This window comes from Equus asinus, chromosome 2 (genome assembly GCF_041296235.1).
Source record: "Equus asinus isolate D_3611 breed Donkey chromosome 2, EquAss-T2T_v2, whole genome shotgun sequence".
NCBI lineage: Eukaryota > Metazoa > Chordata > Mammalia > Perissodactyla > Equidae > Equus > Equus asinus.
This window is the reverse complement of record NC_091791.1, coordinates 80,583,093-80,597,979: the sequence shown is the minus strand read 5'-3', so window position 1 is coordinate 80,597,979 and position 14,887 is coordinate 80,583,093. Positions and strand designations below refer to the sequence as shown.

The following is a 14,887-nucleotide window of genomic DNA, read 5'->3' as shown; positions in this document are numbered from 1 at the left end:
TATACTAAAACCAATGAATTGTATGTTTTAAATAGGTAAATTGTTTAGTATGTAAATTATGTCTCAAGAAAGATATTTTAAAACAAAAGAAATCCAAAGAAAAATTAACCTGGCCAGGTGAACTTTTTCATGCATTAAATATTTATTTACATATTTTTAAGTGAAATAATTTGAAAGATATATCATTCATAATGTACTCTTTAGGTAATTAGATTTTAATTTTATACTTCTTATTTTACATGAGAAAAGGTTTATTTTGAATTTTACATCTGATGATGTTTAAAAAAAATTGTTCATGGGCCAGCCCAGTGGCGTAGTGGTTGAATCTGCATGCTCTGCTTCAGTGGCCCAGGGTTCCCAGGTTCGGATCTTAGGCATGAACCTGTGCACCACTCATCAAGCCAGGCTGTGGCAGCATCCCATTTACAAAATAGAGGAGGATTGCCATAATGTTAGCTCAGCAACAATCTTCCTCAAGCAAAAAGAGGAGGCTTGGCAACAGGTATTAGATCAGGGCTAATCTTCCTCGTGCAAAAAGAAGAAGAAAAAAATTGCTCAACAACCAGAAGAAGCATAACATTTGGTAAGGAATTTTTGTGAGAGAAAATATTGTCTCTCTACTAAGCAAAGAATTTTAAGATTGTAATTTATTATGTTGGCATGCCATAAATCAGAAATTCACCATACGTTCCTGCCTAGTAATTTGTAATTTATATTAATTACCTGTGATAAATTTACATGTAAGACTGGTACACAGTCATTCATACCACACCATTCTGTGTGGTTGGTAAAGTCAAGTTCTACATTGGTTTCATGCCTCCTAGAAACCAAAGAAAAATCTGAAGAGTTTCAAAATTCAGATTTCAAAAGGGAAGTACCAACTAGTGGTTGAGTAGAATCTTTTTCTCATGCCCCAATAACATGTCAAATAATTAATACTTTAAAATTAGGGGTGGTAGTAGATATACGTCAATCCCCTGTTTTCTTCATGACACATATCACAGTTCCTAATTTAATTTACTTATTTTGGAGGAGGATTTCCTGCCTCAACTAGAGAGTAAGCTCCCATAGGGCTGGAATCGTGTCTGTATTGTTCACCATCATAACACCAGTGCACAGTGCTTAATACATAATAGATACTTCATAATGTTTGATGAATAAAAGAATTATATGGAATTATGAAAGAAATTTCTCCACCGACGACTGTTAGAGTCTAAGGAGTTGTTTTAGCTATTATTGCAATAACAACCCAAAAATCTCAGTGGCTTACAGACAAACATGTATTTCTTGCTCATGTTACATGAGGTAGTGGGTCCACTGCAGCTCTGCTCCAGTCTGGGGAGGGACTGTGGGTGTGGCCCATGTGCCTTCTTACCCACAGACCCAGCCTAATGGGGCAGCCCTGATCTGGGACATATGGTTTCCATGGCCAACAATGGATGTACAGGAGGGCTAACACACACTTTCAGGCCTCTAAGAGTTTCTTTTTGTTTGTGGCAGACGTTGTGTCCACCTACATCTTATTGGCCAAAGCAAGTTACATAGTCAAGCCCAAAGTAAGGAGAGCAGATAAGATTACTCCAGCTGCAGGGAAGAAGGAAGGAGAATATTTACTGACAACAATATAATCTACAGCAGTGGCAGCAACAATGCAGACTGTTGAGTCTTTATATGTTGTTTCTAGAAACTGACAGTTTGAGAATGATTAGACTGCAGGCTAAGTTGTGTTCTTCAGTAAGAACCTAGAGTACAGATAGTCTGTGTTGCTAAAATGAACAGGTTTGCGTATTTTGACCATCAGCCGGGCAGAGGGGTGAGGTAATAGTCTTCTTGGGAGATTGAAGAGCCCAGCTGGGACCAGGAATCATTGTCCACTACACTTGGAGAGAGGGGCATTTCTTAATTCTACCTTTCCGTGAATTGGTGCTAGCAACTGGGCCCAGCAGTTTTGCAGTTTCCCGGAAGTCTAGGTGGTACATGGGGTGGATAATCATTTGCTTTTAGTTTGTAATGTATGAAGCTTCTGATTTTGTGTCGGGAGGTAGAATCTGGAATAATTCTGTACCGTCAAGCTACAGTAGCTTTTGATAGAATGCCTGTGCGTTAGAAAGCTTAGATATAGTGGACAGACATGGACAGGAGGATGGTCTACCTAAGGATACTGACAAAGCTTAGCCACAAATGATCACAAACAGTTATTTAGCACCTGTTGTGTATTATGCTAGGTGCTAGATGAATATTAATAAACAAAACAGAATAACCTCCGTTCTGATGAGCTTATATTATAGTCTCACCAAGGACAACTTTCTAGATGAATGAGTGATTCCCTTGATTATGGATATATCACATTTCTACTTTTAATGCTGCACTGTCACCCATGAACAATCCATATAATTTAAATAGTTTTAGAAAAATTAGCACATCTACAGGAATTATGTGTTCTTAAAATTGACTCTTCCACAAGGAATGACTATACGTTAGGCATAGTAGGCCACATTTTTAAGGTTTTATTCTTTGAAAGGGCATGATATGTGGTAGAAGCAAAATGACCTGAATTAAGAGCCCGGTGTAAATTCAGATTCTCAGTAGAAACTTTCTTAAGTGAAATTGTCTCTGATAGTGTTTGTTTTACGAGCTGCACGTACCTGGTGGAAACCAGAGCGGCACTGGCATGTATTTGGTCTGTGAGGGATGTGTCAGAAGGTAAATTATGTCAGAGGAATTAGTTCTGGTCACCCACCTCTGATGGGTTAAGCTAATAGCTAATCCCAGGTCAGAGACAAGGGCAGTATAGCCTAAGGCAAAGTTTTCTGGCTTCTTGAACCTGGTTAGCTGAGTTGGGAAAGGAGATTCACAATTCTCCAGGGTACTCAAATGTTGAAAGGAGGGGAGCCCCCATGTTCAGGTTGAGACTCAAATATCTAAAAGAGGTGCCCAGAATCTCCGAATGATGGAAGATGAAGGAAGTCCCAGCGCTAGTGGTTGGAAATTCTCAACACAAAATTCTATGTGGAAGAAAACTTGTAAAACATCTAGAACTGGTTAAAAAAAAACAAAACCTATGCTACCATTAAACATGTCATAGAACACTTAAAAAAAAGACAGTGTCTGTTTCTATAACTTTTTGAAATCTATGAGTTACATGGATTTCTTCTCTAATTCTGAATTGTTTTAACCGTTCCGTGCTTAACCTTGCTACCGCTGTCCTGCTCTCTCCCACAGATCTGTTGACATATTAGAATTGACGGAGCAGGAAGAGCTGCTGAAATTCCACTATCACACCCTCCGGCTCTACTCTGCTGTCTGTGCTCTTGGGAACCACCGGGTGGCCCACGCCCTGTGCAGCCACGTGGATGAACCTCAGCTCCTCTACGCCATCGAGAACAAGTACATGCCTGGTTTGCTGCGTGCGGGCTACTATGACCTGCTGATTGACATCCACCTTAGCTCCTATGCCACTGCCAGGCTCATGATGAACAGTGAGTTCATCGTGCCCATGACGGAGGAGACTAAGAGCATCACCCTTTTCCCTGATGAGAACAAAAAGCATGGCCTCCCCGGGATTGGCCTCAGCACCTCCCTCAGGCCACGGATGCAATTTTCCTCCCCAAGTTTTGTAAGCATTAATAATGACTGTTACCAGTACAGTCCAGAGTTCCCGCTGGACATCCTAAAGGCCAAAACAATACAGATGCTGACAGAAGCTGTTAAACAGGGCAGTCTTCATGCCCGGGACCCAGTTGGGGGGACCACTGAATTCCTCTTCGTACCTCTCATCAAGCTTTTCTATACCCTGCTCATCATGGGGATCTTCCACAATGAGGACTTGAAACACATTTTACAGTTGATTGAGCCCAGTGTGTTCAAGGAAGCTGCCTCTCCAGAGGAGGAGAGTGAGGCGCTCGAGAAAGAGCCCTGTGCAGAAGACTCAAAGCTGGAAGGAGCTGGTGATGAAGAAGCCAAAGTGGGTAAGAGGCATAAGGAAGGTCTGCTCCAAATGAAGCTGCCCGAGCCAGTTAAATTGCAGGTAATCAGAAAAAAGATTGTAGTGAATTTCAGAGTTGCTAAGTATTAAGGTATTGAAATTTGCCTTTGTCTCTTTTTCTGTGTGCGTGTATGTTTGTGTGTGTATTTGTTAGTGTTCCTGTATAATGGTATTCTTCCTAAAACTAACTGATTTCCTGTTGTGTTTTGGGATGTGCCAGTCTAATTTTCTTGCATTTGAAATGGAATTAATGAATTTTCCAATTGAGTTAATCGAAAAGAATTAATAAAAGATAAATTTAGTATCTTTGTCAAGGTGGTTTCCTTGGTCAAACACATCTGTCTGTCACACACATCTGTAAGTGTGGCATGTCGCTGTTTGTGTGTGTGTGTGTATGTGTGTATATGTGTGTGTATGTGTGTGTGTCTATCTGAAAGGAGCAGAGGAGATGGGCTTTTGTCCTACCAACTCGTCTTCTCCCTCCTATTTATTAGCCATTTCCTTGGATCTCTCCTCTTGTTTCTGCAGATGTATTTCACTGACATTTTGTTGGAATGCCTGAAATACATGACATTCCATATGCCTTTTCTATTCCTATCTCCATTCTTGCCAGCCTTAGAACACCTGTTCACCAGTAGGTCTGAGTTTACTTCCTGATTGTATGTTTCTAAGGAATCAAAGATATTGCCTTTTGTGCTCATGAAGGTGTCTCAAGGATCCTTTCTTAACACTTCTTTGGTTCATTAGAATCAATTTGATGTTTGCATCATTGACATGCTTTTTTGCCCTTCATTCCTCAGTCAGTATTGACTGAGGTCTTCCTCTGAGCCAGGCACTTGGTACCAGGTGAAGGAAACAGGTGTGGGCCCTGCCTTCCAGAAGCTTATAGTCTCTGGGAGAAATATCCACTTATTTATGCATTTATTTTAAAATATTTTGTTGCTAATCGCATTAAATGATCTAAAGGAAAAGGATGGATTACTAGAAGAAAGAAATTTCACTGGATTACTGTGAGAAATGTGAGGGAAGGCCTCTCTGAGAGGGTGACTTTCAAGCTGCGGCCAGACTGATGAGCTGGAGTTCAGTAAGCACGAAGGAGTAGGAAGAGTGTTCTAGGAGCTTTTCACACAGAGCATGTAGCACGACAGAGATTTTGAGGCAGGAAAAGGCCACTGTGGCTGTAGCTTAATGGGCTAGAGAGAGAGGGCAAGATAGACAGAAGGCAGTTCGTACAGAACCTAGCTGTTTTCTAGAACCAGCTATATGATGGACTTTTAATTTTATTCTAAGTTCAGTTAAAACCATTGGAGAATTTTAGCAGGAGAATTTTATTCTAAAAATCTTAATGTAGATCTTTTTCCTCCTGAGAGGACAACAGATAAGGGAGGAAAGGGAGAGGGGTCCAGAACCCACTTAGTCAGGAGACTGTCACGCTGGTCCAGACCCAAGGGGACTGTGCTTATATCGGGGTAGGGTGGAGGAGATGAAGGGGGCGATGGATCCTGGGCTCCTTCAGAGCTGGCATTGACAGAAATGGCTATCTTGTATATGGTGGCATACAGGGTTTTAAAGTTCTCTTTAACATTGCTGCCCATTTATATCACAATTGGTATTATGTGTATTGAAATGTTTTCCTAAACTTGGGCAGAGCGTTCTCTTGTAGGCATGTTTCTATCGACATATTCTAACAGTTAAAAATCCTTTTGACTTCCAGTAAGAGAATACCCTGCTAACCACTAAATGAATAAGGAGTAAAACCACTTATAATGAACTTAGGTGCAATATCTGGAGGTAGACAGATCTAGAATTGATATGGTAGCTCAATGAGGTCATCAGGAACTCAGATCTTAATGTTCTTCTGTGATCTTCAGTCTTTGATTTTCATCCTAAGGTGTGTTACCTCACTCTTCCTCCAATGATCATGTCATTACCAGTTACGCTCATGTTGTAAAGAGGGTGTTCTAGTCTGTTGCTAGTGATGGAAAATCTTTCCCACAAGACCCCTGGCAAACTTCTCCTTATATATCCCATTGGCCATGGCACCTGTAGCTGCAAAGGAGGCTGGACAGTGTGACCAGCTAAGGGACATGTATTTGCCATTTTGGCTTAGACTAATTATGTTTCATCCCCTGGGGCCAAGCACATTGCTGCCTACACAAAATCAGGATTCTGTTCATACGGGAGAGGAGTTGGCAACCAAGCGTGTCTGTCACAGATTTTGATGTGCTATACATTAACTATTTAAAGACTAGGAAATTACATTTGATACCTTTTTATTGTCTTATTAGATGTGCCTGCTGCTTCAGTACCTTTGTGACTGCCAGGTCCGACACCGGATAGAAGCCATTGTGGCCTTTTCAGATGACTTTGTAGCTAAGCTCCAAGACAATCAACGCTTCCGATATAATGAAGTTATGCAGGCCTTAAACATGTCGGCAGCACTCACAGCCAGGAAAACAAAGGAGTTTAGATCACCACCTCAAGAACAGGTACAAGAACGAAATGAAAATTCTTCCTTTTTGCTTTGGGTATGAGTTCATTCAAATCCATGCATTACAAGATTATATCACAAGTTACAAGTGTATTTTTTTCCTGTTCTCTTTAAACTAGCCAAGTTGATTTAGTCAGAATGCTTAGTTTCACCAAAAGAATCTGTTTGCTTAGTTTGAACAAACAAGAGACTTATTAAAAGGTATCAGGTGTATCATAGACTCTTTGCAGAGACCAGTGTGCCGGATTCTGAGGTCTGCAAATAGGAACAATATCCAACCACTGGTGGGTGTTCTTTAGCTGACACGGCACCACCCCAGCTAATGGGAACCCTTGACTCCTAGGACTCAATGCTAGACACTGTCTATTTGGTCCCTCCCTAGAAGAACCAAATGTCACTGCCACCAGTCTTGCTGGAAGATTGATCACCTGTTTTTGATTTTTCCTCTTTGTTGCTCACCTCAAAACTCAGGTCTCTTTAGGGTGGAGCAGAACCAAAGGCACATGCCTGAACCAAAGAATGAGCTTGTCTTGGGATGTGAGTTTTCTGGAATCTACTTCAGGATGGGACTCATGATGTGGGAAATTACCAAGATGTAGCTATGGTGGTCAAAAGGTATAGCTGACAGATCTCATCTTCAATGTCTTATCCTTTCCCTCTGTATCCAAGATACCTCTGAGTGAAAGTGTTTAGGAACTAATTTCAGAATTTATTTTTTATCATCAGATTTTAATTTCTTTGAGAGAAAGGAGAGGGATTTATGTATATTGCCGTAAACAGCATTTATTGAGCAGAGAACAAGTCCAAGCTCTCCTAGGTTAACTCCATTTGTTAAACTACTATTGGGAGACTTCTGCTTCTGGAAAGATGGAGTACATGTGCCTTTCCCTATTCTTCCTTCTAAGTACAACTATAACCCTGGACAGTACATAAAAGACAACATAAGAAGACTGAAAGATAGAGAGAAGAAAGGAGACTGGCCACAGAACTTGGGACCTGAGGAACGATGTGGTGGTGAGTTCCCTGGGTTTTCTTTTTGCCTCATCTATCCCAGACTTGGAGCTAAAGAAGCCGGCAACCCAGAAACACCAATGGGCATAGACAAGAAAAGCCCCAACAAAAGCCTTCTATATCTAGCCAAAGGACCAGGAAAACTGTCTGTCTCTCTAGCAAGACAGAAAACTTTTAGGTAATAACTGCCCTACTCCAGCCAAACACCACAGTCAAAACTGTGCCCCAACCCCCAACCCAACCAGTGAATGCTGAGTGGGGAGCCTAGTCTTCCACTCTCACCAGGTTATACTGAAGTGCCTCAGCTGGGACTGAGGGAGTTGGGACTTTATCCCCACTGAAGAGAAGCAAGGCCTACTCCTTCAAAAGTGTCAGTAGAGGCCAAAGAAGGGGAAGTACTAAAGCGCTCTTACCCTTTCCAGCCAGGGTTGTTCAGTCCAGCTCGAGTAGGGAGCTGGATCTTCCAGCCCTGTCCAGCAGGAACAAGGTCTCCTTCCTCCTCCAAGTGTCCATGGAGGCCAGGTAGGGAAGTGGACTTCTACTCCCACCTGGCAGTAACGAAGCACCCCAAGCCTTTCTCCTGCTAGATAGTGTCAGAAGAAGTCAGAAGTTTAAATAAGATCCTAAGTCTCATAACATAATACCCAAAATGTCCAGGTTTCAATTAAAAATCACTCGTCATACCAAGAATCATGAAAAACTTGAATGAAAAAAGACAATCAATAGATACCAACTCTGAGATGACAAAGATGTTAAATTATCTGACAGAGCCTTTAAAGCAGCCATCATAAAACTGCTTCAAAATGGAAAAAAAAAGAAAAAGGAAGTCGCAGAAAGAAATAGAAGATATAAAGAAGAACCAAATGGAAATTTTAGAACTGAAAAATACAGTAATCGAAGTTGAAAAACCCTCAATGGATGGACTTAACAGCAGAATTCAGGGGACAGAGAAAAGAACCATTGAACTGAAGAGAGAATAATAGAAATTACCCAGCATGAAAAACAGAAAATAGACTGGGAGAAAAAAAGAGCCTCAGAGACCAGTGCAAATACAAAAAAAGATCTAACATTTGTGACATCATACTTCCAGATGGATAAAAGAAAGAGGGTGAACTGAAAAAATACTTGAAAAAATAATGGTTGAAAACTTTTCAAATTTGGCAAAAGATATAAAGAAAGAAATTCAAGAAGCTGAGTAATAACCCAAAGAGGATACCCAAAGAAATCTGAATCAAGTCATTATCATAGTCAAACTTCTGAAAACTAAAGGCAAAGAAAAAAGTCTCGAAAGCAGTGAGAAAGAAATGACACCTGTAGGAGAAAAACAAGTTGAGTGACAGTGGATTTTTCATAAGAAAACATGGAGGCCGTGAGGAACTGGCACACATTTTTCAAGTGCTCAAAGAAAAGAACTGTCAACCGAGAATTCTATTGCAGTGAAAGTATCCTTCAGGAATGACGGAGAAATCAAGATGTTCTCAGATGAAGGAAAACTATGAGAATTTGACTGCAGCAGACCTACCCTGAAAGAATGCCTAAAGGAAGTTCTTTAAACAGAAAGAAAATGACAAAAGAAGAAAATTTGGAAATTAAGGAAGGAAGAAAGAATGACAAAATGTTAAAATATGGGTAAATACAATGCATTTTCCTTCTCCTCTTGAGAGTTCTAAATTATGTCCGATGGTCAAAGCAAACATGATAAAACCATCTGATGTGTTTTCAATGTAAGTATAGGAAATATTTAAGGCAATGTATATTAAAGGGAAGAGAATAAGGGACATAAAAGGAAACAAAGTTTTGACACTTCACTCAAACTGATAAAATGCTGATACCAGTAGATTGTGATAAATTATGTATATATAATGTAATATCCAGAGCAAATACTATAAAAGCTATCCAAAAAGATACACTAAAAAATACCATGAGTAATTCAAAATGGGATCTTAAAAATAGTTCAGGGAACCCACAAGAAGTTGGAAAAAATAAATCAGAAAGAACAAACAGAAAACAAGGAAAATGACAGATGTCATAACAATATCAATAAATTAATGAATATAAATAATTTAAATATACCAATTATAAGACAGATTGGCAGAGTGGATTTTAAAAACTTGGCCTAATTATATGCTATCTATGAGAAACTCTCTTCAACTATAATGATGTAGATTGGTTGAAAGTAAAAGGATGAAAAAATATATATCACAAAAAGTTAATTAAAAGAAATTGAGTAACTATATCAGAGAAAGGAAAATTACCAGAGACAGGAACATTAATGATATACATCACAAAAAGTTAATTAAATGAAATTGAGTAACTATATTAGAGCAAAGAAAATTACCAGAGACAGGAACATTACATTATGATAAAAGATCAGTCCGTCAAGAAGACAAATGTGTATGCAGTAAACAAAAGAGCTACAAAATATGTGAAGTCAACATAGACAGAACTGAAAGGAGAAATAGGCAAACAATTATAGTCGGAGACTTCAACACACCTCTCTCAATAATTGATAGAAAAGCTAGACAGAAAATCAGCAAAAATATCGGAGAATGCAGCACTATCACCAACTAACAGGATGTTTGGATGTTTGTAGGACACTCCGCCCAAAAAAAGAATACGCATTTTTTAAAAATACCCATGGGACACTTGCAAAGATGGACTATATTCTGGGCCATAAAACAGCCTTAACAAATTTAAAAGAATTGAATTTTTTTCATACAGAATGTTTTTTCTGACCATAATGGAGTCAAATTAGAAATAAATAACAGAAAGATAACAGGAAAATCTCCAAGCACTAGTAGACTAAATAACACACTTCTAAATAATCCATGAGAAGGAAGTCTCAAGGGAAATTTAGAAATACAGGGAAGTGAAAGAAAATAAAGATATCACATATCAAAATTTGTGGAAACAACTAACACAGTGCTGGGAGGGAAATTTATGACACTGAATACTTACATTTAAAAAGAGAAATGCACACAAATCAATAATCTAAGCTGCCAAACTGCCATCACAAGAATTTGGAAAAAGAGCAAAATAAACCTAAAGCAAGCAGAAGGACGTTAATAATAGAAGAGCCGAGACAATGAAACTGAAAACAGAACAACAATTGAAAAATCTCAATGAATCCCAAAACCTGTTATTTAAAAATATTAATAAAATTGACAAACCTCTAAAAAGAATGAGAAAGGAAAACAGAGAGAAGACACAAATTACCAATATCAGGAATGAAATGAGATATCACTACAGACCCTGCAGATGTCAAAAGGATCATATGGGAATACATAGATGCCTGCTGTATGATTCCATTTATATGACATTCTTGAAATGACAGTAATAGAGAAATGCAGAACAGATTAGTGGTTGACAGGAATTAGGGATGAGGAGCAGGTAGGAGGGAAGTGGGTATGGTTATAAAAGGGTAGCAGGAAGGATTCTTGAGGTGATGGAATTGTTTTCTATTATGACTATATCAGTGTGAATATCCTGGTTGTGATACTGTACTGTTGTTTTGTGAGATGTTACCAGTGGGGGAAACTGGGTAAAGGGTACATAGGATCTCTCTGTATTGTTTCTTACAATAGTGTGTGAATGTACAGTTATCTCAAAATAATAGTTTCACAAGAAACATAAAAAACTCTAAAAAGAAAACTTAGAATTGTTTCCTAAAGGAAAGTTATAGAACAGCAACAGACCTTTCGTTTCATCATTCATTAAATTGAATGCTATTGTGTCTAAAACTAAAACAAATGGAAGAAAGTTTCTTGCAGTTCATTTAGTTGGATCATTAATGTTAGCAAAAGCATAGTTATCAATTATGTTACTTTTCAATTATATTTAGATTTTCCTTCTTCTTTGCTGCTGTGTCCTTCTCAAAAAGAATTCTACAAAATATTCAATGAAGTGTAGAAATTAGATAGAAAAAAATGGTAATCCAGGAGAAGCATAATAAAATATTTTTTAAAAATAGCGTTTAGATCTTAGTTGATTTAAGAACTCTAAGTATACAAGGGTCTAATATATTGTGGAATTGAGAAAGAGGAAGCAAATTAGATGAGTATTTTTCAGCATTCTCAGCTTTGAATTGTTTGATTTATTTTGTGGTATTTGTCGGACTGAGTGATAGATAATGATTTTTCGTCTGTTGGGCAACTCGAAAACAGATTTTGAACATCTTTGGTTTTTATGTTCTCCTTTGCTGTGTGTGTCATTCCCAAATTCACTTTTCTATTATTCATATTCTTCCTCTTTCTTGATTTTCTGTACTTTTAGATCAATATGCTTCTCAATTTTAAGGATGACAAAAGTGAATGTCCATGTCCTGAAGAAATCCGAGACCAACTCTTGGATTTTCATGAAGATTTGATGACACACTGTGGTAAGGTCCTCTTGACTTCCAATGCTTATTAAATGTGTATTTTTCATATACATATACTGGTACAAAAGTAAGTATGTGTGTAAATAGATTCACAAATATACAAGATGCCTATGAAGAGTTCATAGAAGAATATTCATTATGGCGAATTGTTTAACTGACCCCATGTGGGAAGTCATGAGGGGTAGAGAGATCAGAAAGGCAGTAAGACTGAGCAGAAGAGGACGGAAATTTTTTCTCTTTTTTCCCTCTTTCCCTCACTGGCAGGGAATGGAAGGGGAATGGGACTATGTAACCAGGTGCTTTTGGCAGAGCAGTGAGTGTTAAGTTGATTTATTCTAAAGAAATTTGATCATAAACAGTTGTATTTAAACTGGTTGAGGGGCCACTTTTTAGGACTGGCCTAAGAAATCCAGCATACATCTTTTGAAACTAATTAATGTCTAAGGAAATCTTGCATTAAGTTATATGTCAGTAGCCAAGATCTATTAAGGGAATTCTCTCCTTCTTTCATTCTTGGAACTTTTAAAATGGAATTGATTGGATGTATGGTTCTTTCTTTCTTTATGCAGTGATGTGGATAAAATATGTGTTCCAGTGAAGGAAAATGAATTAGTCATTTCTTAAGTGATACATAAGCACCAGGTGTATTATTTTTATTTTATTTTAATGAAAAGAATAAAAGAATTTCCTTGCATACGAATTCAGCTTATAATGAAGAACTACTAAATGACTGCCAGAAAGTTATACTGTATGTGTACACTATGAATAAAGGGATGTGTAAAATGGTAGCATTGTTGCTTCAGTTGGGAAGCATTCCTTGGTATAGGATACCTAATTATGCCTGTTCTCTTTGTCTCTCAATTTATTAAAATACCACTGACATTTTTGGAGGCAAGTGAGAAGGATAAAAGCCCAGGGAAGTTTTTAGACAGGGCAGAACTAGGTCTAGGAAGACAGTGCCCAAAGTCTGAGATGCGTATGGGTCAGCCCAAGTAGCAGAATTGATGTTGACTCCAAAAAGAGTCTTTCTGCTCTCTGCTCAGTTTTATGTTTACTGCTGGCTGCTGACAGCTCTGAGCCCAAAGGAACAAAGGAAAAAGATAAAGGAGGAAAAAGGGCCAACAAGCGAATCTTATCTCTCAGTGCTAGTGGGCAGGAGTGCTTAAGTCAGTGTTGTCAAATGTTTGAGACATGGCAGCATTACTTTAAGCTATGGATGGAAAAAGTTGCAAAGCCTGATAATGATTTCTCCTAAATGTATTATTTTTTTTTTCTTCTTCTTCCCAAAGCCCCCTAGTACGTGGTTGTATATTCTAGTTGTGGGTCCTTCTGGTTGTGCTATGCGGGATGCCGCCTCAGCATGGCTTGATGAGCGGCGCCATGTACACACCCAGGATCTGAACTGACGATACCCTGGGCCGCCGAAGCAGAGCGCTGCAACTTAACTGCTCGGCCACGGGGCTGGCCCCCTAAATATATTGTTTTTAATAGATTTTTTCTTTTCTTCTTTCTCTTTGCTTTTTTCCTACTAGGAATTGAGCTGGATGAAGATGGGTCTCTGGATGGAAACAGTGATTTAACAATTAGAGGACGTCTGCTGTCCCTGGTAGAAAAGGTGACATACCTGAAGAAGAAACAAGCTGAAAAACCAGTTGAGAGTGACTCCAAGAAGTCCTGTAAGTGGTGTGAAAGGGTGCTGGCAAAATGACTCAAGTGCTGACATTTATTCATCCTTTGTACCAATATCATACTCGATGAGCCAGGGAGAGAACTGAGTTTGCAACTTCTAAGAGTCAGATTCTTAAGTAAATGCCTGCAGCCATCAGAAGTAGACAGCATGTCAAACTATATTTGTAGGAAGAGACTGAGAGAGCAGCATTATAACGGTGGGTGGGTTCCCTAAAGAACTAAAAATTTAGGTATTTGATCAGAGACTATCAAGAGAAAGTATAAATGAGTAATTTAGCCTTCCTATCTAAATATTATGCTATTGATTTTCAAATATTCTTGCATCAAGTTAAAACTTTTCTTAAAGTTTAAATACATAGTCCGTAACTATATTTTGGTTCTGAAATATTTTCTTAAGTGTTATGCATTTCCAGTTTGTCCATACCCTATTTAACTAAATGGTAATCGCTAATACTCTGTGAAACCAAATACAGTCATGCACCACATTATGGCATTTCACTCAACGATGGACTGCATATGCATTGGTGGTCCTGTAAGTTTAGTACCATACAGCCTAGATGTATAGAAGGCTATACCATGTAGATTTGTCTAAGTACACTCTATGGTGTTTGTACAATGCCAAAATCGCCTAATGACACATTTCTCAGAAGGTATCCCCATTGTTAAGCGATGCATGACTATAAGCACCCTGGGGCAATGAGTCTCTCAGACACAGCACACTCATCCTTAAGGGGTTCAAGAAGTAGGTCTGTGAGATCCAGCTTGCTTACTGTCTCACTTCTAAGGCTCCATTCATTTTAAGATGCAGCACTGGTTTATTAACAGCTTTTACTGAAAGAAGAAAAATAAACACACCAGATTTTTTTCTTTCTTTGCTAACTTACAAGGGAAACCCTTAATCCATACAATTACTTCTAACTTTATTCTTCAGTATCACAGTCAAATTTGAGGCAGATCTTAAAAATCAGAATTCAAAATTTCTTATGAATTACTTTTTGTAATTATCAAGTTTATGATTTTGACCGTTTAAAAATGACAGCATAGGGGCCAGCCCTGGTGTCCTAGTGGTTAAGTTCAGCATGCTTTGCTACGGTGGCCCACGTTTGGTTGCCAGGCACGAACCTACACTGCTTTGTTAGCAGCCATGCTGTGCTGGCAGCCCACATACTAAAAAATAGAGGAAGATTGGCATGTATGCTAGCTCAGGGGGAATCTTCCTCAGCAAAAGGAAAAAAGTGACAGCATGGTTTTGAGATATGTGGAAGTGTATTGGTATTTTCTCTGCATTTTGCATTTGGTTAAAATTGGTAGTTTTTGTTTTTCCTTAAATAAC

General features: G+C 38.6%; 1 protein-coding gene across 7 annotated transcripts in view; it reads left to right on the top strand.

Moving 5' to 3' along the window:
• The window catches only part of RYR2 (ryanodine receptor 2), a 674,743-nt gene that overhangs the window by 465,570 nt on the left and 194,286 nt on the right, over positions 1–14,887 (top strand). For all 7 annotated transcript variants that reach the window (XM_070492185.1, XM_044758547.2, XM_070492181.1 and 4 more), the window contains 4 exons: positions 3,223–4,027; positions 6,274–6,474; positions 11,760–11,865; positions 13,398–13,541. In XM_070492185.1, the coding sequence (XP_070348286.1) occupies positions 3,223–4,027; positions 6,274–6,474; positions 11,760–11,865; positions 13,398–13,541 (1,256 nt within the window). The remainder of the gene's footprint in view (positions 1–3,222; positions 4,028–6,273; positions 6,475–11,759; positions 11,866–13,397; positions 13,542–14,887) is intronic.